This window comes from Pundamilia nyererei, unplaced genomic scaffold (genome assembly GCF_000239375.1).
Source record: "Pundamilia nyererei isolate P.nyererei 1_Seehausen unplaced genomic scaffold, PunNye1.0 scaffold00149, whole genome shotgun sequence".
NCBI classification, from domain to species: domain Eukaryota; kingdom Metazoa; phylum Chordata; class Actinopteri; order Cichliformes; family Cichlidae; genus Pundamilia; species Pundamilia nyererei.
In genome coordinates, this window is record NW_005187550.1 from 1,241,168 (window position 1) to 1,265,692 (window position 24,525).

Below are 24,525 nucleotides of genomic sequence, written 5' to 3' on the forward strand. Positions count from 1 at the left end.
ACAAAAGCAAAAAGTTCCTGTTTCTAATAATTCTACTGAGTGACCACAGCTTTGCCACAAACGTCTTTTGTGTGAATCTTACCAACGGTGACCAGACTCTCTGTGAGGAAAGCGTGCATTTCATGAACATCTTTCATCAGCTGAGCATCTCCAAATGTGAAATACGCCACATCTCGCCCAGCCTCTGCTGCTGCCATGAATTGAATCAGCGCTGAAAAAGAGAGAAGGCGAATTTCAAGACGAAAATTCAGGCGACAACATTCCAGAATAAAACTATAAAGGTGTAATTGAGCGCTGAAAAGCATGACAGACTAAATAATTGGTCAATAAGCCAGATAACGTACAGCCTGTGGCATAAAAGAACATGAGTGGCAATTTGTATTAGTGGAGTAAATAATCCAGTGTTGGTAGAATAGCCTCGTAAACAGCATTCAGTCTCTGAGCTCCTGCAAATTAGGTTTCATGATTTTTAAATATTTAACAGAATGGTTATACAGTTCAGATTAATGACATCATTTGCAAAAGCTCTGTAATCTTTACTTCAAAATACCCGACTAGTGTTATGTAAATACCACATCTCAAGTCAGCTCCTGGACGTTCATGTAAAATACAGTTATTAGCTTCCAAAAATACCAACTATGCTAACACTGGAGCTAATGGGCGGGGCCCCCCCGGAAGCTAATATCATCCTCGGGGACTATGTGAAGTCCAGGGGATCTATTCATAGCATGCTGCAGAGGAAATTAGCAGCTTCAGTTTTAAATCCAACAGTCCAGAAGCACAGCCTTAAAGCACTGATGTGCACAGCAAAAACAGGGTACATGCGCCATGAATTTAGGCATACAGAAAACTCTGCACATCCAACACACAATTGGCCAAAAAACAACAGTAAGGGTCTCCCTGCTTATGAAGACTGATGTTGTGTAAGCAAACTGAGACCAGCATCAGCTGGATTTATGGTCGTCTTTCTCTGTAATCAATCGCCCATTTAATGGAAAACATAAATGTGTCAGATGATCTATAAAAGACTGAAAAGGGACAGGAGAGTGACACCCTGGGAGAGCTTCTAATTGACTAGAGAGGCTTGAGAGAAACAGCATCTTGGAAATTGTCGTACACCATTAGCTACATAAATGCTGAAAGTCCTTCAGCAGGGGCTCTACTGACTGGGAGATGCCGTGATCAAGTTTGAGCTACTGATATTCACTGCAGTCTTGGGAATCCAGCCTTAAATTTTTAACGTCAGAAATGTGACGCAGATGCTAGCCTAGTTTATAGATTTTGTTGCCATAAATCATCCAATTATACCTTTGAGCCGTGTGTCTCCGCCAAAAGCTCCGCAGCCCCAGTTGCCTGTGGCCACTGCAGAGAGGTGCTTCCTGTTGGCATTATTTCGATGGAATCCGCAGTATGCCTGGAACGAAAACAAAAGAGGGAGAAGGATGTAAGAGTGGGGAAGACAAACAAACAGTACAGTCTTTTCTATGATCTCTCAGAGTCTATAAAAATTAATTAAAATCACATTAATGTATAATGTGGGGGGGCAAGTGTTAACCCTCAGGCTGAACCATAAGCAAATATAAAAATATGCAATAAAGCATTTACTCGACTGAGAAGAGAAAAAAAGTCCGTTAAAAAAGTGCATAATATATATTTTTCTTAGTCATGTGAAGAAAAAAACTGCAGTAAATTGGGAGTAATACTATTGAGAGTTATGTAGTATTTAGCAGTTAAGCGGTTTTACATATCACTTAGATTTTAGCAGCTGTACCAGACAAAATGTCAAAGCTCATGGTAGTGAACATTTTATCAAAAACAATATAACATCGGCCGTGTTCGGCACCATCGCACTGACACCTTTAAAAAGGTACTACAAATTAGAGCAGCACTTTATAGGTTTCTTGCCACCTTTCACAAACATGTTTGGAAAAAGAACCGCTGAACTAAATCTTCCCTCACCTTGTTGAGTTCTCTGGTCATCTTCTCGGGCAGAAACTGTTCCAGGAAGTGCCTGTATTTAAGAGCATCAATGGCCACAATCTCTGTACATCTTCTCTGCCAGTCATCCCTGGGAATGAAAGAAAGATTTTACATTTAAAACATCAGCACAAGTACCAACAAACACAAAAATAATCCTATGGAGGGGAGAGAAAAAATTACCTGGGTGTCTCGTCTTTGTGGATACCCACCCATTTGTAACTCTCAGCATAGCCAGAGTATTTACTGTATTGTTCAGCTCCTGCAGTATAAGACAAGGGAAATACAATATTACTCATTGCTCAGCAGTCAAAGCACACAGCAGGTTCTAAAATCAAATTTAGCGCTTTCTATGCTCCACATGAGCATACAGAGTATCAGCTTATATTGAATTGTCACGAATAAAGCCCACTGATTTAATAAGTAATCTGCTATGGGGTTTTAAATGAAAAGCTTTGAGCTACAACTGGGAGAAAATGTAAGAACAGAACAAGCAAAAATTAATTACTGACACACCCGTGTTTTTAAGAGATTGAGTCCTTTGTAACACCTAGGGTTATGTCCTAAGGGTTAGAATAATACACCTATGCTTCTTTCTGAAAAGGCTGCCCCTTAAAGGCTCCATACATTAGGAATGATGTGGTTATATAACACTTTGTTGAAGAGTAGAAGTTAAACATGTGAACTAAAGTTGTATGAGCAGAGTATGAGAAAGTGTTTCTTAAGTTAATGGGCAGAAGCCACTAGAACAAAAACCAGCAAGTATGGATAATTTTGCAAATATTTAATAAAAAAATTTTAATGTACATTTTTTTCTGCATTACATATAAAACTTTTTTTGTTTCCACAGAAATTGCGTTTTCTAGTAAGGCACTGGCTGTGCCTTACTAGGCACAGTTGATTTAAAGGATACTGTGCCACTGCAGGTCCAGCACTGCAATTAAAGTGCTTTCCACAACACCAGCGACTCCTAACGTCAAAGAACAGGCTGCCCATATCACTGTGTCCACCAAAATTCTTCCTCCTCTCTATTCACCTTGAGCCACTTCAGTCTGGCAACCGCCCATAATGGCATCCCGCTATGCTGACGTCCATCAGGAGATTGCATCGCAGACCTTGTCTTCCGGTGTAAAACGCCAGTGGGCATTCAAACTTAGACTTGAGTTTTGTTTTACAAGTACTCTGACATTAAAGTTTCAGATGCACTTGAAGACTTGTGCTAGGGCATCGCTAAAGATGAAGAAATATGATCAACTCGACAAAAGAGAAAAGAGTCTAGCAAGAGAAATGGGACTTTAAGAGGAAACACAGCATTCGTGCAAGGAATACTGAAGATTTTAATGAATCTATGGCATAACTGGCCCATTCCATTAGTGCAGCAATGACCTTAGTTGGGCTATAAATTCTTTTCTGTCCAAATGTAATAAAGTTAAGTGGAGAGGAGGAGGATGGAAGAGGGAGGGAAGCACTATAAGGGGAGGGAAAGAGGGGGACAGTGACTAACCACCTGAAGGTCACTGGGGAGAGATAGGAATTTCAAGGAAGACAACATGGCGCCACATAAAAACAGACAACGATTGGCTTGCTGACAGAGTTCGGGTTTTTTTTCCATTGTGTGTGTTTCTTTGGTAAAGTGGTCCAGCAGCATGAACGTCATCCTATTTGTTTTTTCTACTTTTTAACCGACCAAAATAACAAGCATATAAAGTATGCCGAGGGACATCCGACAATGCAAATGTATTTTAATTTTTTTCAGATTTGTGTCACGTTACAAAAAAAACAGAATCAATCAATAGCAGGCATTTTTGAGCGATTTAAGTCAAAAAGATATATTCTCATGCCAAAAAGATGAATTTATCAAACAGCATAATGTCTCAAAATGACCATTTTATGAAATAAAAGCATCAAAACAGTAAAACAAAGTAAGTGTTTATATTTTTTCCACACGTCTGCATATCTTAATCTGCACATACTTCTTTCTGTTGACACTGTCGAGATGTGAGGCAAGGAAAAGAAAAAAAGAAAAGGTAGGATGACCAGAATTGCAAGAGGGAGGCAAATGAGAGGAAAGAATAACCGAAACACTGAGTTGGAGGTTGAAAAATAGAGCAATTCTGCTTGGGAGAAATGAAGGATAACCAAGCAGTCCCATCTGAATCAATGCAATGGATTTACCTTCGGACTGGAAGGAAGTATGAGGGCAAAAATAAATGGAGCCCAATAAACACAAAGAGCTCAATGAACAGGAGAAAATAACTCAGTGATGGACGAAACACCGGTTTGAACCAAAATGTAATACTAGAAAGGCATGGGAGATACATAGATGTGTCTAGTTTCTATTGGAGAAAGAGGAAAGCCAACACAATACCAAGGAATAATTGCCAAATAATAGCCTATATACCCCATGGCATGAAGATAAATTAAATGTAGAGTATTTATAGTCTGGTTACACCATATATCAGTGTCTAGTGGTTCTATATGTTTTGTAATAGTGTTTACTTTCTACTTGAAATAATCCAGTACATGTACATTACATAAGGGGACAGCTAGCATTGATACTCAAGTATTATTACACAATCAATAAATCTATCTATCCATCTATCCATCCATTTTATGACAATATTGCTATGTTACAGGATCAGTACTCTAGATTTTCCTCTCCCTAACCACCTCCTCAAGCTCTGAAAGGCGGTATAGAAGGGGGACACCAACAGCCAACCAACAGATGTAAGTTCTCAAGCACGTCCTGACTCCGCCACATCCTCTCCTGGTAGGCGATACCTGTAGAAGGTGCCTGTAAGTATCTTAGTCAGATGTCTAAACCACCTCGACCATGTCCTTTGATATGTAAAGGTACTATAGCAGCTCAATACTGAGCCCCTCCTAAATGACTCCTCATCCTATCTTTATAGGAGAGCCCTTTCGGAAGAAGCTCACTTCCCCCACTTATGTCCACAAAATTACTCTTTCAGTCACTAGCTAAAGCTACTGACTTATTAGAGTAGGGATGTAGATCAACCAGTAAATTGATAGGTTTGCCGTCTCTTCACCACCACCACAGATCACACTGTACCGAACGCTGCACAGCTCCTCTACTCGAGACAGCAAGTGGAGTGAGCACTGAGTGAGCCCTCCACCCATTTCCAGCCAACAACTACTATCTCAAAATTGACTTGCCAATTTCATTCCCACCATATCACATTCAGTTGCAAACCAGTCCAGTATGACCAGGAGGTCATTAGTCATTGAATTAAAAAAAAACACCTCATTCACAAAAAGCAAAGAGGTGATTCTGAGGCCCTCAAGCTAGAGACAAGCCGCTATTTGGCTATGCCTCAAAATTCTACCCATGAAAGTTATGAAGACAACCAGTGACAAAGGGCAGACCTGGCAGAGCCCAAACCCCACCACAAACAAGCCCAACTAAGTGGCAGCAATGCATAGCATGCTTTCACTTAGCTATAGCCCAAAACAAGAGGCCAAATACACAATACTCCTGAAAAACATCCCACAGAACATCCCAGGGAAAACCGTTAGTCAAACTCCCTTGAGATGATCAAGACCTTTTCCAGTGTTTGACAACCAGGTTGAAACCACACTGTTCCTTCTGAATCAGAGGTTCTAACTAATAAATGGACTCTCCGGAGGATCATGCTCATCAGGCTCTCATTGTTGTTGCCCAGGTGAGCATGGAGATCCCCTGGAGGACAGCAAAGTCCCCACATGGTGACACTTACAGCGTCCTGCTCAGTGACTCCAAGAAAACTTTTCAGCACATAAGCACAAACAAAAGTCAGGACCAATTCCCCAGGCAGAAAGAGCAGGGAGACAACCTTCTTATCCATCTGAAAACAACCCCAAAACATGAAATCACTTTTTCTTTAACTAAAAAAAAAATAAAAAATAGATTGCAGTGATCAAGTTCCCAGTAACAATGTCATACAAATCAAAGCCTCAAGACTTAAAAATGCATATGTTTGTGTGAGAAAAAGAAAGAAACTACACACCTGTGATGATGAGGCATTCATTGTATTCAAGAGCTTCAGTAAAGAGGCGAGAGATAATGAGTTCAGGGTTGATAAGGAACCTGATTTCTTCTTGGACCAGCCCATGTCCTGTGACTCCACCACCTACAAACCTGTTGGCAAAGTCCACCTAGTGAAATACAAAAAGAAAAAAAGAAGGACATTTGTTTGGCCTCAAACTTGAAATTAACATTTATTTAAAAAAAATACAGATTTCTATTTGGTTTGTTGCATGACATGACATGTACGGTATGACATACTGCCCTTTGACCTATCAGTATAAATGAGAGAATTTGTGAAATTCTGTCACTGTCACTCCTGTTATTTAAACAAATACTTCAATTAGTGTCTCATTATCTATCCTTTTGTCCACTGTGGCCATTTATATCAGATAAATCTATAAAGATCATTGCAATGATCCTTCCTGCATGGAAATAATCCAATCAGGAAATTGTAACAGAACACAACCCATGAAGTCTAAAGATGTACTTCAAATCTACAGTGCATGAATGTGTGCAGATTTCCCACATGTCTGAGTTTTGCATTTTCTAAGAGGCCTCACTATTCATTATCTATTCAGTGTTTATTCAACAAAGAGAAAAAGGAACCGACCAATAAAAGGTCATTGCTGTTCAGCAATCTGCCAACTTTATCTGCGTTTTATCCAGTTGCATCTTTTATAACTTACTAAAGGTAAAGGACTTGTCCATCTGAAATTTTTAAGACTGAACAACATATTTGAGTTATGTCAAAAACTACAACCAAACCAATTTGACACCAACTCCTAGTGTCACAATCTAAAGTCACAAACCCTGAGAATCAATATACAGTCAGGTAAAGAAAAGAAAAGTGCTACAGCTCTGATTCTACAGGCCTCAGCTACCATGTTAAAAATGAAAGTTCATGACAATACAATTAGAAAAAGACAATAGTATGGAAGGGTTGCCAAGGGAAACCCTCTTCTCTCTCTCTGCAAAGAACATGGCAGCACAGTGTAGGTTTGCCAAGTTGGATCTGAACAAACACCAAGACTTCTTGAACAATGTCCTTTGGAGATGTTTGATGAAACCAACACAGCTTCTCAGCAGAAACACCTCAAACCATGTCAAGCACGGTGGTGGAGTGGTGATGAGTCAGGCTTCTTTTGCAGTCACATGACCATGTTTTTCAGTCTTAAAAAACTTCAACCCAATCCAGCTAAAAAAAAATACATATATAATGATATGAAATGACCAAAATAAGAGTCTGGACTGATATTAATGACATTTTCCACATTTCAAAATCCTCTCTGTTACCCACAAAGTTCAAGATCTACACTGAATAGAGTCCAAGAAATAAAATTTTAAAAAACAGCCCAGGGATTTGTTGAAATAAGATAAATCCATACCAATAACCGATATGTTTGTGCTTATTTCTAGGACTCATGCTTCTTTGGGGAAGTATTTTCAGTGTGGTGCTTGAGCTTCATGCCTTGAAAGACCAGATCTTGTTTTTGTGGCACGCATAAGAGAACATCCCATGCAAATCACAATGCAGATATTTAAACAGCTTGTCAGGGGTGAAGGTTCTGCTCAGTGGCCCACAGCTACGTCAATCTGTGTGACAGTGGGTTTGTGTATGTTTTCTAACCAGCCACTCAACTCCTCACCTTCACTGGTTTACCCCTAACCTCACCCCCCACCCTTCAATCTCACCTCCCGACAGGATGACAGCTCGCTCTGCCCTATCAAAACTCAACACACAACCAATATCCAGCCTGCTGAGGTAGCCATCAATCCGCCTACAGGACTCCAAGCTCACTGGGTCACCCCAGTGAGATGGATCCCCGACGTCATCTTTGTCTCTGTGTGCCTCCTTCTCCCTCATCCCCCACCCCAGGGTCCTCTCCTCCACCCTTGCCACTCGGAGCTACTCATGTGTATACATCAGCTGTCAACTAGAGTAAAATAAATGCGGCAGCTACACAGAAACAACAAGGGGGGTAAGAAGATGGGGTGAGTCACTGCAGACAGAGATTCAATAACTTGCATTGATATGCACAAAAATCATACAACTGGTTTAAAGCTGAAGGTCATATTTTTACTTTTTAAGCAAGAAAAATAGACTGATTGACAGAATCATACTCATTAGGTGTAACCACAGTAAAAAACTGCAGAATACTATTTGTATTTAAAATTAAAATTCTCACATTAAAAGAGAAAAGATGCTGTTAAGAAGTGCTTTGGATATTTTTAACAAGACATGGATGACATGAAAGTATTTAATTACTGAAGTCAGAGGTAAAACTGTGTGCTTAGTGTGTGGTAAAACATTCCTACCTGGAGCATTCCATATCCATGTTCCTCAATTGTCCCTTCACAAGTGATATGCAGGCGTGTCAGCTGAGTCTGAGAGCTGGACAAAAAAAAGGGGAGAAAAAAAACCAACGATTACAAACACTTCAACATTCATGTGGACTTCTCATCCACATTGGGGCCCTTTACTCTTTCAAATCCACCCTTTAAAAACACTGTCCTACTACTACATTCATTGTAGGAATTTATATAATGGCAATTATCTGTGCACATGAGCACCAAAGAAGCTATGAGGAGTTGATGGTCACTATCCCACTCAGACAAAATCAACACACTTCAGAGATATTCAGGAAAGATTTAGTGAAACTTTGATAGAATTTCAGGGTTTTACTGCCTGTTAAAATAACAATTACTCCCCTACAACAATTATATGCCTTCACAGAATGCAGAATATACTATTTGTTTTGGACAGAGTATGCCATGAATCGCAAGATAATTTATTTTAAATGCACTTCATTAGTTTATTATGTTCATAAGGAACCAGAGAAGTAATTATTACCTTTCCCAGTCTGGTGGATTGCTTAGTGTTTGTCTTGTAAATGTAACAAGACCCTTGGGTGCTTAAAAATAAAGCAGACAAAAGGTTATTCAACTGAAAGACAACAACTTCTACAACATTATGTTAGTTATTTTCATTGCTTACTAGTCTCTGTAACTCTCCTGAAGTAACACAGCAGAGTTTTCAATTTCTCAATTTTTCTTGGTGAAGGACCTTCAAACAACCTGAAACCAAAAGAAAATGTATGTCTGAGTTAAAAAAAACACTTAATTTAAAACACTACATGAAAAGGTTTATACAACTTCTGAAAAAAAGAGTAAAATGTACAGTATCTCCCCTTCAAAGTAGTGTCTGTATGCCGTTCAGGCATATAAACAGTCAAACAAATTGAATGGTGACACTTGGCATTGTGCTATCCATCCAACTATCCAGTAGACCAACAGGAGGGGATGTAGAAGTGCAAGTCATCACAGCAACACTTCCACAGCAATGCTGAAAGCATAACCTTCGCAGAATATCTACGATGGAACATGAAGCCAAATCTAATTCAGGTCTAATTTTAGATTTTTATGGGGCAAGTTCCAAAACTTTATAATAGCACCTGTATTTTTGACATTAAATAATGTGTTACATTTTAGAAGATGAGAGGCATTAATGTTTCACTCATTTATTATCTAAAGCTCACTGCACAACAGGAACATGAGTGAAGTCATGCTTTCAAACTGGCATGATGTCTCTCCCATCTACCCTCATCCTTCATACAACGGCACTGCCTGAGGCCCCGTTTCAGTTTTTCAGTTACTATTAAACTAGGGTGGAGGGATGGAGAGAGCATTGGATGGAAAGCTTAAATCACCCCCATTCTAGTACACTCCCTCCATTAAAAGCGACCTAAGCTGATGACTAACCATAGTTCAGCATCTCTCCCTCCCACCACTTTCTGCTCAGACCGGTAAAGAAATACAAACAGAGGGAACAAATTAAATGAAAAGGTCATTTGCTAAAAGCCTTACTGTGAGTAAAGAAAAAAAGCTATTTATTTAAGATAATTTTTTCATGTCAGTTTTGGTTTTCTCTACACTATTTCCTTACACAGCACCTTACTCATCCTCTGTGAACCCCTTCACCCCATCAGTTCCTTTAGTCAGTGTTAATTTGGCATAATGTATCCTGGAGGACAACATTACTATGAGAAAGTGTAAGTGAAACAAGTAAATTACAGTGGGATTTACAGTATAGCCACAAATTATACCGCACTTGAGAAAGAAGGACTACTAATTATGAAGGATTTTGTTACAAAATATACTGCAGCAATTTTCATTTAAGGACAGTAATTAGCTGGTTCTTGTCGTCTATAACCGTACCTACTGCATAAAGTGCATATGGAGACAATATTTCTGACAGTTTTGCCATAACCTGTTCAGCTATTTTCTTGCAAACAAGGTAGACCATCTCACAATGATTTAAAAACAAAAACGGGTATTTATTTCTTACTAATGAGCCTTCATTGTTGACCAAACTGTTACTGGAATTCCCTATGTCATTTTCTTCTCAAACCCAGGAAAAGACAAGCCATAAAATGACAAGTCTTCTGCTTTCTATCCTCTTCCTTGAATCTATCCATCACTTAACAGAGGACAAATCTCGACAGTTCTGCCAAAACAGCAATCAGCAGATTGCTTGCTGCTCTGTTTGCCCAAGACAGAGCGTTAGTGTAACCGATAAGCAAAGTGACGGACACTCCCTCAATTACTGCGAGAAGGGGAGGGCGTGTAACGATCCAGGACCCATTTTAGACTGCAGCGGTTGTCTCGTCTCGTTTCCTCAGAAACACAAAGACTTTTTTCCCTTCTCTTGGCCTTTCCTGTATTTTGCTCTAGGCAGAAATACTGACAGTGAAGGCAGACCCAAGTGGTCTGAAACAGCCAACGCTGCAACTAAAATCAATACTTACATCATTACAGACACAGATATCGTGCCCTCAAACAGATGACACACAGATGACACTGAAAGTGCAATTATGGTTTAGATAAAATAAGGCAGCTGAAGGTTATATGGACCAAATCAAAGATAATTAGTAGGATGACAGGATTTGTAAAATAATTCTATCGAACCTTAAAGACAGAGCAGATGCATAATACTCTGAACTAGAGGAGGGAGTTATTTGCCGTATAATACTATAACAACAAGAAATATTTAGGAATTCATGCAGATAGCAGGAGACTATGTAAAGCTACAGAGTGGGATCACCAAGTGCTGGGGCGCAAAGTGGTTCCCAACACTCTGCTGACTCAGTAACTACAGTGCAAACCTCCGCTGGCACTGACATTAGTACAAAAACTGTGCGGCAGAAGCTTCATGGCAAGCTCCTTTGCCTTCATGGCATAAGTTTCCACTGTCAAGCAGCTCCTGTAGATGTGATGTGTAGGTGACCAGTACTTTGTCAATATAGTCTAAGATGCATAAATCAAGTTATATTGATATGAATGAGATGTTATTGCTGTGAATTCAAATCACATTGTGCTTTTATAAGATGATAAAGGGAATAAATATATAGACAGTATAAAAGGTGGATTCAGCCCATGGTTGCTGAAGTCCTGTTTTGAAGATCTCTGGCTCTCTTCCACATTTTCTCTTCATTCACCCTCAACTGGTCAAACCAGATGGCTGTTTTTTTCCCCCCACTGTCGCCAAGTGCTTGCTCAGGTGACTGTTGTGGTAATTTAGCCTTATATAAAAAAAAAACAAATGGAATTCGACTGAAAGATGAAATTGAGTGTTTCTGCTATTGCCTTGCGTCTGACTGTGAAACCGCACACTCATTGGATAATAACTTGTGATTAACAGTCTATTAGCCAGTAAACATGTGGTTTCATAGCACAGATAAGCCTCCAGTTTTGAAACATAATATAATGAAGATTTACAAATTCAAATGAATTTTTATTCAATATGATCAAAAAATTTGTGACTGAGGCCATAAACTCAGATCAACAGTGTTTACAAAGGCCAGATCAGAAAGCTGCTCTTTCGTAGACTTCTACAGGACCAGAAGTCTTTTTTTCAACTACAGCTATCGCCATCTGGTGGCTTTCAGATAGAATGGAGGCTTTAAGGCACTTCTACATTGTTTCACACAGTCTACACATAAATGTTACCAATGGGTCATTTTAACCTGTTAGTAGCTAGTTGCTAGGCAATGTCATGGCATCATAGTATCAGATACAGATAAGAACCATCAGGGGTCAAAGATGTACCTGTGTGCCCATTTTGACTGTTCAACTCCTGAACATGAAAGAGCTGTTTGTGGGCAGATTTTGTCTGTTATGCTAAGATTTATTTTCCAATTTATTTTGACAAACACCACCATGATGAGCGATGAACTAGTCACTCTGGTGAGTCAAACTGGCGCGGGAATCCATTAAACACCTAAAATGAATACAAATGTTGATATTTGGCAGCAGTATATCAATAAAGCAAGAGGCAGCGTATACAATAAACTGAAAAATGTATTTTGTTCCATCTGAAAATGACCAGCAATTAGAGCCCATGTAGATAGCAGGGAATGTCAAAATTCATAGCACTAAATGTTCATGTTCTGCAAAGAATATGGGAACTCATTATAAGGTATTACCGAACCAACGCCTTCAGTGTGTCAGGCAACAACCCTAAGGTATTGCAAATGTCACTAATGAGGAGAAGGGGCCTCATGGAAATAGGGGAAAATTGAGTTGAGGTATTGTCTGGACAGTGTTCAGGATATACAGAGGCACTTACTGTCCAAACATGAAGTTGCAAAGCATGTAATAAAATCTAATTATAACTCTGTTACCAGCCATTCTTACCTATAAACAATATGTCAACTTTCTAGCCACTATCAAATGGGGGAAAAACACTTGGAAAAAATGCCTATCCGATTCAATTAGCTACCTGTTCATAGTCATCATGTCATAACTTTTCACAATCAGACAAGTTTTGCTTTTTGTAATAGTTTCTTCTGTTCTGTTATACACAAAACTTTGCTTTGTGTCATAATTCATATGTCATCCACAGTTCTTGTCCTGTTTCACATAAATTCTTCTTTCTTGTTACCAATACTCAAAACAAAACATTGGGCAGGAAAACACAACAGTAAAAATCATTTTCAATTCAGATAAACTTCTAAATACACTTCCGGAAAAACAACAGCCACTATAAACAGAAGACGTGACTTAGATAAATATAACCACATCTGTAATAGGATAAACCAGATCAATGGCGTAGTAGCTCATCCAGGTAGAGATCCATCACAATTCACAGGTTACTGCTCATAAAATGAGAAACAAAATTTGGTTGAAAGCCTATTAGGCGATCATTGAGTGCAATAGGAAGGAATAGAGAATCATGTGAATTATGGATGAGGGATGCTTCACTGTGACATAAAATCATCGGTCATTAAGCCGAATTCGTTTTAAAAAATAGTTTTTATTCTTTTAAGGTGGAAAATTACGTTCTCTCCATTTAGGTAGATCTTAAAAAGAAAGTAAGTAAGAAAGTAAGATATTTAGACTGGCAGTTTACTTTAACCTGCTATATCTTTACAATGTCAGCTGTCACCTACACTTCACACCTGTTATGTTCGGAGCAAAAGCACAACAGCACATCATTGTTATAAGTTTAGGCTATAAAGTTGCATGACTTCCTTTTTTTTTTTTTTAGAACAAATAAAGTGACACTTCAAGTTATGAGAGGCCAGTGACACACAGACAAGCAGACAAGTGTTCACTTTAAAACAGTCTATTATAACAATTTGTTTCCATTAGCTAACCCATGCTTTCTTAACACACCACTGGTTTTGAGTAGGTTGTAAGAAAGAACTCCAATTTAACACTCCTACTGGGATCTCCCTCCCACGCATGGGGTATAACATGGAGAAAGATCCTCAGCCCACAGCCCCATCCTCAAATCGATAACATGATATTTGCAGTTACACCACAAACTGCAATATAACAACTAAAAACAAATGACAAACCGTGGCTCCATTCATACAGAAATCAGTTCATTGTTTTTCCAACCACTGCAGCCAAGGTAAATTTCTACACTGAATGTGCAAGAAACAATATGAACAGAAAGTAAGTAAAAACAAAACAATTCATCTATTAAGGGTTTTCAAGGCAGTAGTGCCCCCTGATGGATGTTAGTTTAATTTGAATGGTAGGATCATTAAAAACAGAGTCGCTCAAAACAATCACACTGAGGCAGATAGCTGAAATTTATAAGAAAAAAACCTATTACTGATATGTATTATAGATACTGAGGGACGGATTTGATCCTCAGTTATAGGGTAGAACAGCAACAGGGTTCAATCACCTTAGACGTCCTCTGTCCTGCTCTAAATAAAGGCTTACAAAGCAACATTGTGGGCACTAAAGGGGAAAACCTTTTTTTGTATAAAATACTAATAACAGCAGGCTGCTGGTGATTTCTTTTGTTTTGTGTGCTTTCACCTGTAGAAGTTGATCTCAGGATAATTGCCATACTCGGACTTGCGGGAGTTGCGTCGAGGGAATGTGCAGAAGAAGGCGTTGGCCAAAAGACAGGCTATTTGCTCCTGAGAAAGGGTCAGAGACTGATTCATCCTTGACTTAAGTAAAGGAATTGGCTGTAAATAGAGAAAAAAACAGAAAAATCAAAAAATCCAAACAGTGATTTGATGATACAATGCCAATGCTACAGTGACAAAGCAAAAAGTAAGAGAAGGGATTACAGTAACAAAGACAGATGCAGAAAAAAAATACAGACAAAGTAATATGGGTTTAGTGGTGTAGGCTAAAGAGCTAATGAGGATAGATAATTAGTTTAGCAATCTAGCAAACACTGAGAGTTCCATTAGCTAAATGGGTGGTAGCAATTAAGGTCCCAGTTCTCTTGCTCTCCCCCAGGTTTGTTCAGTCAGGCACACAGGGCCCATCCATCTTCACTGATTAAGGCTAAAGAGCCTCCCAAGGCTGCCCAGTTAGCAGATCAATACCAGCTCTAATAACGCACATATAAATATTAGGCTTGACGCTTAATACTGCCAAACACAGCTGAGAGAGTCAGAAAGCTTCATTATTCAATATCTGCAAATAATGCCCTTTAAAATGGAATCTGTAACAGAAACTCCATCCTCTAGTTAAAGTGGATAATACTTAAACCTCTGCCCCTGGCTCTCAACGTGAACAGGAACTAGAGGGATTCCCCTATCCCGCAGTGGGAGCTGAATTCTCTTTATTAAATTATACTGAAGACTGAAATAGATAACGTGATTACAAAAATACCAATCCTGTAATTCTCAGATAGCTAAAATTGATGACAGAAGAGGGAAACAAGGACAAATGGACATGACATTTAAAAGAACTCTGACATGGATCTCCATGTAATGTGAACTGCAAAAAGGCCTTCTGGGGTTCAAAGCGGCCGATTTCAAACCCACACTACCAATGTGTCTTGCTTGGAACAGGAATACTTGTGGAAATCTAAAGCGATAGACTGCATTTTAAAATTCAGAAGTCCCAACTTAGTGCACCGAATTCACAAAAAGTAAGTGGAGTTTCCTAAGTGCACAAGCATAGCACATGAAATGGATGGCAGAACATGGACCTCTCCTCTCCCAGTCCTCTTTTCTAATGAAGCAGTTCCTGATATGGACCAAAGAGTTGGATTCATTAGCTGCGAGTTGTAACTCATAAGTTGATGCACCATCTAACCCGTCCTGCTAACTTACCACACTTTTATCCGTCTTCCTGCATACCTTAAACACTGCTACTTTCATTAGTAACGCCTCACCTTTACACATTTCCAAAGCCCTTAAAATAGATAATTTGGTATAAATACAGACAACAATCAAAACCTACCATTGTGCACAGCCGAGGAGCTTTAAGTGCAAGATCAACCATAGCAGGTAGTACGGTATCAAACAGTTGCTGTACCTCACAATGTTCAAGACACTGAAAAGACAAAAAAAAAATACATGTAAGCTTAAGTATTGTTAAATGAGATATGTGTCGAGCTGACTGCCTACTTAGGCAGTCAGTTACTCGGAGCCAGCAGTCAGAGTGACTGATTATATGTAAGTTGACATATTGTTTTGTCACACCACAGATTTCTCTTAACAAATGGAGAAAAAAAAACCTAACTTTTTGTTATTTATTTAAGAATCAAACCAGTGCTTGTTTTTGTGCTTTACATTTTCTGCTCATTGACTTGAGCATGATTTTGACTTGTTTTTGTCCAAACAAAAAACAAAATCTGTCTTTTTTATGTATAAGTACAAGCTAAGAAGCTACGTCTTCATTTGTTGCACTTTCAACAAATATACTGGAACAACTCATTCATGTAATAAATATGAGTTTTAACATCAATCCATCCATTTTCTTCCCCTTATCTAGTTCAGTGTCCAAGGGGCTGGAGCTTATCACAACTGCCCAAGTGTGAGACACAGGATACAGCCCGGTCGCCAGTCTGTCACAGAGCTAACAAGGACAGACAACCATACACATGCAAATTCATGCATAGGGCTAATTAAGGCTCAAATTAACCTAAACCCACATATGTCACACATTGTTGATGTGTGTTGAATTTTATAAATAAAATAAAAGAAATTTTCCACGCATTGCTTTCCTCATTGAATATTAACAAAAGAAATGATGCACGGGTTTCATGCAATTAAAAAAGAGCCATAAATTATTCCTTGTTTTGTGCATTTGTTGTTCATTTTCCCTCAATTTTAAACGTGCCATTTTTTAAGGTTTAGTATTGTTTTCTTAAGCCCAGGACCCAGGATGTAACTGAAAATCTGAGGATGAGCCAACTGTTTGATTAACTTGACATGGTCTAAAAACAGCTTTACAGCAAGTCAGAGGTCATAACCCTACACCAGTAAGCAATATCTACGCAATTTTCTCTCATATCCAAAAATAAAAACTCAAGTTTATTGTTGTTATAGGATGAACTCCCACTACTCAGATATCAATAATACTTAAACGTCAACAGTGGAAAAAAAACACAGAAACAGAAATGCTGCAGAGGCGTTCACTACACAGAACCCTTTTCCAAAGAAACTACCATCAATCTAGGAATGAGCTCGCCACAGCTGAGGCATCCATACTTCAGCTTGAAGCTTACCTCAGCATCCATCTGCAATTCCCCCTAAAATAAACACCCAGTTATTCCATCATACACCCCAGATTTACAACACAATCATTTATGAGTGTATTGGCTTCGAATGTCACTGTCATCAATCACATGCCTTATTCTATCAAGGTAAGCAGGGGAGCTTGTGCTGATTAAATGGATCTTCTGGGAGCAAATGCAAATGACCAATTGTGGAGAGAGTGGCAGGGTGGCTTGATTTTCCACAGGAAGTCTTTGGTGGTTGATTTGGCCAGGGGCATTTATATGACTGCAGAGCAGGTCTGACTAAATGCTGTCAGGAGTAATGAGCTGGCAGACATCATAAAGCGCTCCTGTGGGACTAATAGATGGTAGCTGGTGATGCGGCAGGATGAGGGCAGAAAGACAACCCCCCCCCCACCCTTTCCACAGCTAGAGCAGCTCACCACAAGGTTAGGGTGGACACACAAACTATACATTTCACATCCATAAATATGACAGACCAAGTTTCATCAGGGCAGTCAGGATTTAGTGCTTCATAGCATAGTGATCGATTAGACATTGATCTTCCATACATTCTAGTCTTTACAAGTCATTTTAATTTTCTGGCAGCTCAACCTTCACAACTCTTGATTTGACTATTTAATTTACAGTTCTTCTAAGGGTGTTTCCCCAATACATTTAGTGTCAAACCCTGCATTTCAAGACATTGTTAACAGTGAGAGAGACGGAAGCAAACAAGCAAGCAACAGCGCACAAAAATGAGAGGAACAGCCTTGTTGTCTTGCTGCTATATATATGTTTGTGTACTGAAACATCAGCTGTACTGTACTCCCGGACTGGGTTTGTGCTTAGCCCTCAGACATTCGTCAGAAAATGACACAGTGACAGTTTCATTCGGCAGAGGAGAAACACTAAGACAATTTACAGACAAGCCCTAATTTGGAAACCTCTTCTTTTTTTTTTTTTTACCTAATGGCTATTACATGCTGAGCGGACTGTCAGTCACAGGCCCAGGGACCACGTATCCCTTCACTATTTTACCTCAGTGATACAAGATGTTGCACCACATTTAATTAGGTTGTATTGGCTTAGAAGTTCAGTGGTTAGCATTCGTAATGACCACAAAAAACAAATATGACACTGAAAACTGTTATATCAATCAGCTGGTTTGGCCACTGTTATAGAATGGCTGACCATTTGTTTCTTCACGACATTAGAGTGTGCATAACAAATAAATCGCTTTGCATGAAACAGGTCTGCCGTAGAAAGACAGCTGTTAATCATTTCTGCTTAAGTGTTGTCATGAAGGTCTGAATGCTTGATACCAGTCACAGCCAGCAGGTGTGCTGTGCCTACGTCTTTCTATTCAAGAATATTTAGTGGGTGGATTCATCACTTGGCTAACTGTTGCTTATGTCAGCGGTCCCCAACAACCAGGCCACGTACCCGAGTCGTTTGGTATCGGGCTGGAACCAGTCCGTGAATCGTTTGCTACTGGGCTACGAGAGTTGAGGCTCGGGTGTGAAATTTATGGTTTTCAGGGTTTTTATTATTCTTTAAACGTTTTTATCGTTAACTCTGTTTCCCTGGGTCTTTTCCCGTGTCTTATGAATAAATCCTCCTTGTTTTGGGTACCAGCACTGGTTTTATTTTGTTGCATTTATCCACGACACCTTAAAGGACGGTCTGTGAAAATATTGTCAGAGATAAACCGGTCCGTGGCGCAAAAAGGGTTGGGGACCTCTGGCTTATGTAATCAAATTCTGGTTTCTACTGTGTCATTTAAACACTGGTTTGTCCTTCTCTAGTGAGCGCCGCTTGCCTTTATAAAATGTCTTTGGAACATAAAAATGACAAAAGTGGGGGAATTGCTGTGGTCACGACAGCGAGCAGGCAGTTGGAGTTGCTGATGAAATTGCTTCCGGGAAGACCAACTTACTGCCTGGCCTTACTTAGCATCCTTACAGACTTAATGGGGGCTTTTAATTAAATTGGATTAAGCTATAAAAAGGCTTAGACAGCTATTGATCTGCCAAGCTTTCTGGCTTACTAAGAAAATATCTCAGAGAGAAGGAAAAAAACAATTCTGAATGGGCTAAATTTAGCTGAGTAATCCACGATGAGAGGGAACAAGCATTAGGTTTAAATAACAATTTGGCTGGACTGTGCCGGATATCACAAGCACTCACTTAATTCTGAACACTGCATTGTTATAACGATTCTGTTCCTAATTGATATACCCAGGAAGAATTTAGGAATAAAACAAATGCTTCTAAATGCTAAACGTAGCTATAAAATTAGGCTTCAAATTGAATTTGCTTTGCCATCTATCTTTAGGCTCTTTTGGGTGGTGGTGTAGTTAAAATATAAAGTTTCAGCCTGTGCAGTAGACATAATAAGTAATAAAGATCATACTTTATCTACAATCTCTAAGGAGAGAAACTCTGTAAAAGGGCTGACACTTTAAAAAGTTATCTTGTAAAATTGAATGACAAGAAATCATTGTCCCATATCTAAAAATGTTATCCTCATAACACGAGTGCAATTATAGCCCCTAACTGTCTGAAAAGAGGATAAGAAGTGTTTAAAAGGATAAAGAGGAAGACAATAAAAAAGAAGACATTCCCCTGGTTCACCTGAAACAGCTGGTGCTGCTATGCTCTGTGCTCATCTGTCCTAAATGTGCTCCCGGGAGACTCACAGGTACCGTGAGGGGATGACACACACTAATGGGCTTACAGTCAAACAAAGACAAGCAGATTCCCTTTGCGATAACAACTTTACTTTACTATCAGCTTTAGATTCATTCTTCATTAGACTAACATTTAACCAGATAATCATGGTGACTTAAATTTTGCTGGGACTTACAAGTCAACAAGGCTCAACTTGTCCTGTACAGACATGTCTGCTATATTCAGCAAACATGTCTGTACAGGACAAGTTGTTGGAATTAAAACATTTTCAGTAGTCCATTAGGAAGTTGTGCTAATATTATGCCTTTTCTTTTGTACAAGACAGGCCCATAAACATCAGGTAACAGTCGTATACTGAACATCGTACCTCTGTACAAAGAAGGTTCAGGGCAGTGAAGTCCCATTTCTTTGCATGGGCTGTGTTATACCTAAGGATTGCATCCTGAAGAGAAGAATGAGAAGTTAGAAGTCAGACTGAAAATGTAACATTTGCGCACAAAAGTACAAATCTGGTTTTATAAATGGTGTAAAATACAACTGATGCAAACTCTGCCACCATGTGGTTGCTTATGGAATACGATTTGTATCTTTGCCATTGCTTTCACAATACAATTGGAAACAAATATGCTCAGAAATTCTTCAATATTATGTAAAACACTTAAAAGCCTACTGTGGTCATTTGTTTGGCAACTCTGGCAACACAAATTTTTTCTGCTTTTTGAAACAGTTTACAGGAGTGTAAGTGTTTCAGGGTTTCAACTGCTAAGTTTCCATATTTTAGGTTTGACTAACCAGTGTCTCTGATCTCTTACCCTCACATCCAGACAACTTTTGAACCCCCTCTGCAAAGCAGTGCGGATCAGGTCCCATCGACTTTGGACGCCATTTCCATCCTACACAACATAAAAAATAAATAAATAAATAAATACAAACTTTTCTTACATCAATGTTCTTGCAGTAACTAACTTTATTGTACTGAAATGGCATGTCTGGATGGAGGGATGCTATACAACTATTATACCTCGGTCTCCATAGGAAACAGATTCTTCTCAGAGCAGGGCATCTTCACTGACAAATCATCCCATGCATCCTTGAACTTGGTAGGGTATGGGACAGGGACTTCTCCCTCCCTGAGGAGATCTGTCTGTAACAGGGAAATAAAAATGCAAGAGGAAAACATGTTCTTTACAGGTTACTGTTGTTTTTAGAGAAATTATGATGAAATTAACTGTTTTCCCTTTGCTCATTAAAAGAATGCCTTTTGGTTTATTTTAAAAGCCCCTGAAAGTTAGAGCACAGCTTGGTAGATAGTGTAAAAAATTAAAGAATAAACTAAAATTTCTATAAAAGCTTATCTTGTATAAGGCATTTTAATTGCCTCACACTAAAGGTAAACGCATAGAAAATAAAAATACAAGCATTACATATTTTCAAGTCATACATTTCTTTGATGCGTAATGAACTAAAAGACAACCAGTTTTCAGTGTACACATTAGATCTAATTAAAAAATTAATTACAAATACATTTTCATTCTTGGAATTTAGTGATTGGCAGCATCTAGTTTTTGTGGCAGTGTTTGGTGATGGTAAGAGCAAGTTGTAGCAGTAAAGCAGCACTGACTATGTCCCTGTGGGACGAGCAATGGAGGATAGTCTGATAGGACTGCTACTGACAAGAGCCCCTCAGGGGATCATGGAGGACGGCTTCACTCGGCCCAGCACTGTCTCTCTCATTCTCATTCACCCTGTCTGCATCTCAAGAGCCATTCTTTACATCATCTTTGCCAATCCTCCCAGTCTTCTTTTCTCTTATATAAACACATTTCATCAAGCGATGATACACACTCACCAGACACTTTATTAGGTACACCTTGCTAGTACTGAGTTGGACCTCCTTTTGCCTTCCGAGTTGCTTTAATTACTGTAGCATTGATTCAACAAGGTGCTGGAAATATTCCTCAAACATTGTGGTCCATGTTGATATAATAGCATCACACAGTTGCTGCAGATTTGTCGGCTGTACAGCCATGATCCAAATCTCCTGTTCCACCACATCCCAAAGGTGCTCTGTTGAACTGAGATCTGGTGACTGTGGAGGTCATTTGAGTACAATGAACTCATTGTGATGTTCAAGAAATCAGTTTGAGATTATCTGAGCTTTATGACACATTGATGCATGATGCATTATCCTGCTGGAAACAGAAAGATGATAGCCTGTGCACTGGGATCATTCAGAGATAGATAAACTTAGTCAGCAACAACACTCAGGTAGGCTGTCATGTTGAAACAATCCTCAGTTGGTACCAAAGTGTGCCTAGAAAATATCCCATAGACTATTACAACCACCACCAGCCTGGACAGTTAATGCAAGGAAGGATGGAGCCAGGTTTTTATGCAGTTTAATTCAACTTCTGAATCTACCATCAGAATGTCACAGTACAAATCAACACTCGTCAGACCAGGCAAAGTCTTTCCAATCTTCTATTGGATCATTTTAGTGAGCCCATGTTAACTGTAGCCTCAGTTTCTTGTTCTTAGCTGACAGGAGTTGCACTTAGTGTGGTCTGTTGCTGCCGTAACCCGTCTGCTTCATGGTTCAACATGTTGTGCATTCAGAGCTGCTCTTCTGCATACTTTGCCTGTAACAACCGGTTATGTGAGTTACTGTTGGCTTCCTATGAGACTGAAGATCTCTGGGCATTTAACTCTGACATGCCCTTATTAGCCAGAGAACCGCCATTCACTCAATATTTTCTCTTTTTCACATTATTCTCTGTAAAACCCAGAGATGCCTGTGTAGGAAAATCCCAGTAGATAAGCATAAGTATTAAAAGACTGAAAGAGTGAGACAGTAACAAAGGAAGACATTCCCCTGGTTCACCTGAAACAGCTGGTGCTGCTATGCTCTGTGCACATCTGTCCTAAACGTGCTCTCGAGAGACTCCCAGGTATCGGTGAGGGGATGACACACACTAATAGGCTTACAGCCAAACAAAGAAATGCAGATTCCTTTTGCAATAACAACCTTAGTTTACTATCAGCTTCTGCATCATCCTTTATTAGAATAACATTTGAACAGATAATTATGGTGAGTTAAACAAAATCTGCCTCATAGGTTAACAAGGCTTGGTAGTCAGCAATGCGATTTAAATAAATTGCTTTATTTCTTTAGGAGTCGTTTTTTTTCCAAAGTAATACTTTTGAATTACAAATATTCAAGCATGTTGGATGGAAAACATTCTTTTTAATTCCCCATAGCCTGAAATACACAGAGCAGCCATCAACATTCATGACACGTTCAAATTCACTTAAATAACCTTTCTTCCCATTCTGATGCTTAGTTTGAACTTCAGCAGGTCATCATGAACATATCTGTATTAGCAAATACAAAGATCCACAAAAGAAGAAGTGGCTGTTGACTCACCCTGACTGTGACAGTGTGATGAGGTGCTGATTTCAGGTGGGACAGAGGAGGGGCACACTGGGGTAGTCTGTTCAGCTCATCTATGGGCGTCCCCTGCCATTTTGTCTCAATGTTATGTGATGGGCATGAAACACTATACAGAAAAAAGGCAGAACAGGTAAGCAGACAGCAGATTAACTAAAGGACATTATGAATATAATGGCACTAGGGCACAAAAAAAAGTTGTAGTGAAAATCTTTCCAAGGACCTTTGCAAAATTGTATCTGGCTGGCTTTCAATTAAGTCCTGGCTCATATTAGATGACCCACTGTGGTCTGCTATTTCAGCATCCTCGGATCCGATTGCAGGAAGATGTTCTCTTTCTTTGGTTGAACTTCCTGGATCAGAGTCTTTGATAGTCTGCTGAGATTCCATTACCTGAGCCTTTGCAAAGGCAGAGTGCTCTGCACAAAAACCTCCATCACAATCCTGGTCTGCAGAGTTGTTGAACATGGTTTTACAGACTGGACTATCAGGACTGAGCATCTCCACATCAATGGGGGTACACTCTGGGTTTTTGGAACTAAAACTAAGACAGGGAGGGAGTTTTGTATTGGTAGTGTGTGCAGCAACACAGGTTGTCTTAGAGGGGTGAGGACCTGGTGAACTGGGCCTCTTAGATTTCTGCCCATTAGAACACTGTGTTGGAGCTGTGTTACTTTTGCTGCACGTGAGCACAGCTTCATCCGTGTCACCTGCAGACCTACAGTCCATCAAATTCTGGGAAGACACATCATCATGTGTGTTCTCTGTTTGTGTACTGTATCCTGTAGCGCCAGACGTTTGTGGTTCAAAACAGAGTTCATCACTTTCATCTGTGAGGTTAGTTTTTGGAGCATCATTCTTTACATCTTCTTGATTAACCTCAGCATTTAAACTGCTGCAAAAAAGAAAGAAAATAAAACATATAAAATATACTTTTATCATAATCACACATTTTCCATCAATATCTTCTTTAATTAGCAGTACATTGGAAATTACTCATGCAAGACCAAGGAAACTGTTAACTTGGATACTTTACCTCGTTTGAGAATCCATAACTTCATCCACGTTTAACACGTCATACAAGACTAATCAGAACCAGCTGTATTAGAGAGAAAGAAAGTAAATATGCTGGCACAGTAAGAAAAGGCAGTTTATATACACTCATCATTGGCATGTCAGGGTAATTTGAGGCTTTTAATGGTTTCTTTGAACTTTTCCAGGGTGGCATGATTGTGCAGCAAGATAATTACTTCAAACAACTGTACATAAGTACAAGTTATGCGGCTGTGTGTTTTCCAGCATCTGGAAATATACCCAAAGTTTTAGAGAGGAATTGGTAAGGATGCTGTTCAGTGATAACCCTGGAACTACAAAGGCTAAGCCTCCCGTGAAGTAT

The 24,525-nt window shown here is 39.3% G+C and overlaps 1 protein-coding gene across 1 annotated transcript in view; it reads right to left on the bottom strand.

The window, feature by feature from the left end:
* The window catches only part of parga (poly (ADP-ribose) glycohydrolase a), a 25,535-nt gene continuing 1,010 nt past the window's right edge, over nt 1-24,525 (bottom strand). The window contains exons 2-17 of the mRNA XM_005744816.1: nt 24,166-24,228; nt 23,353-24,024; nt 23,106-23,238; nt 20,703-20,825; nt 20,494-20,574; nt 20,049-20,123; nt 15,728-15,820; nt 14,339-14,493; nt 9,000-9,079; nt 8,856-8,916; nt 8,321-8,396; nt 5,985-6,132; nt 2,161-2,239; nt 1,960-2,068; nt 1,309-1,414; nt 1-211 (exon numbers count right to left, since the gene is read on the bottom strand). Of these exons, the coding sequence (XP_005744873.1) occupies nt 33-211; nt 1,309-1,414; nt 1,960-2,068; nt 2,161-2,239; nt 5,985-6,132; nt 8,321-8,396; nt 8,856-8,916; nt 9,000-9,079; nt 14,339-14,493; nt 15,728-15,820; nt 20,049-20,123; nt 20,494-20,574; nt 20,703-20,825; nt 23,106-23,238; nt 23,353-24,024; nt 24,166-24,182 (2,187 nt within the window). The 5' untranslated portion in view covers nt 24,183-24,228 and the 3' untranslated portion in view covers nt 1-32. The remainder of the gene's footprint in view (nt 212-1,308; nt 1,415-1,959; nt 2,069-2,160; nt 2,240-5,984; nt 6,133-8,320; nt 8,397-8,855; nt 8,917-8,999; nt 9,080-14,338; nt 14,494-15,727; nt 15,821-20,048; nt 20,124-20,493; nt 20,575-20,702; nt 20,826-23,105; nt 23,239-23,352; nt 24,025-24,165; nt 24,229-24,525) is intronic.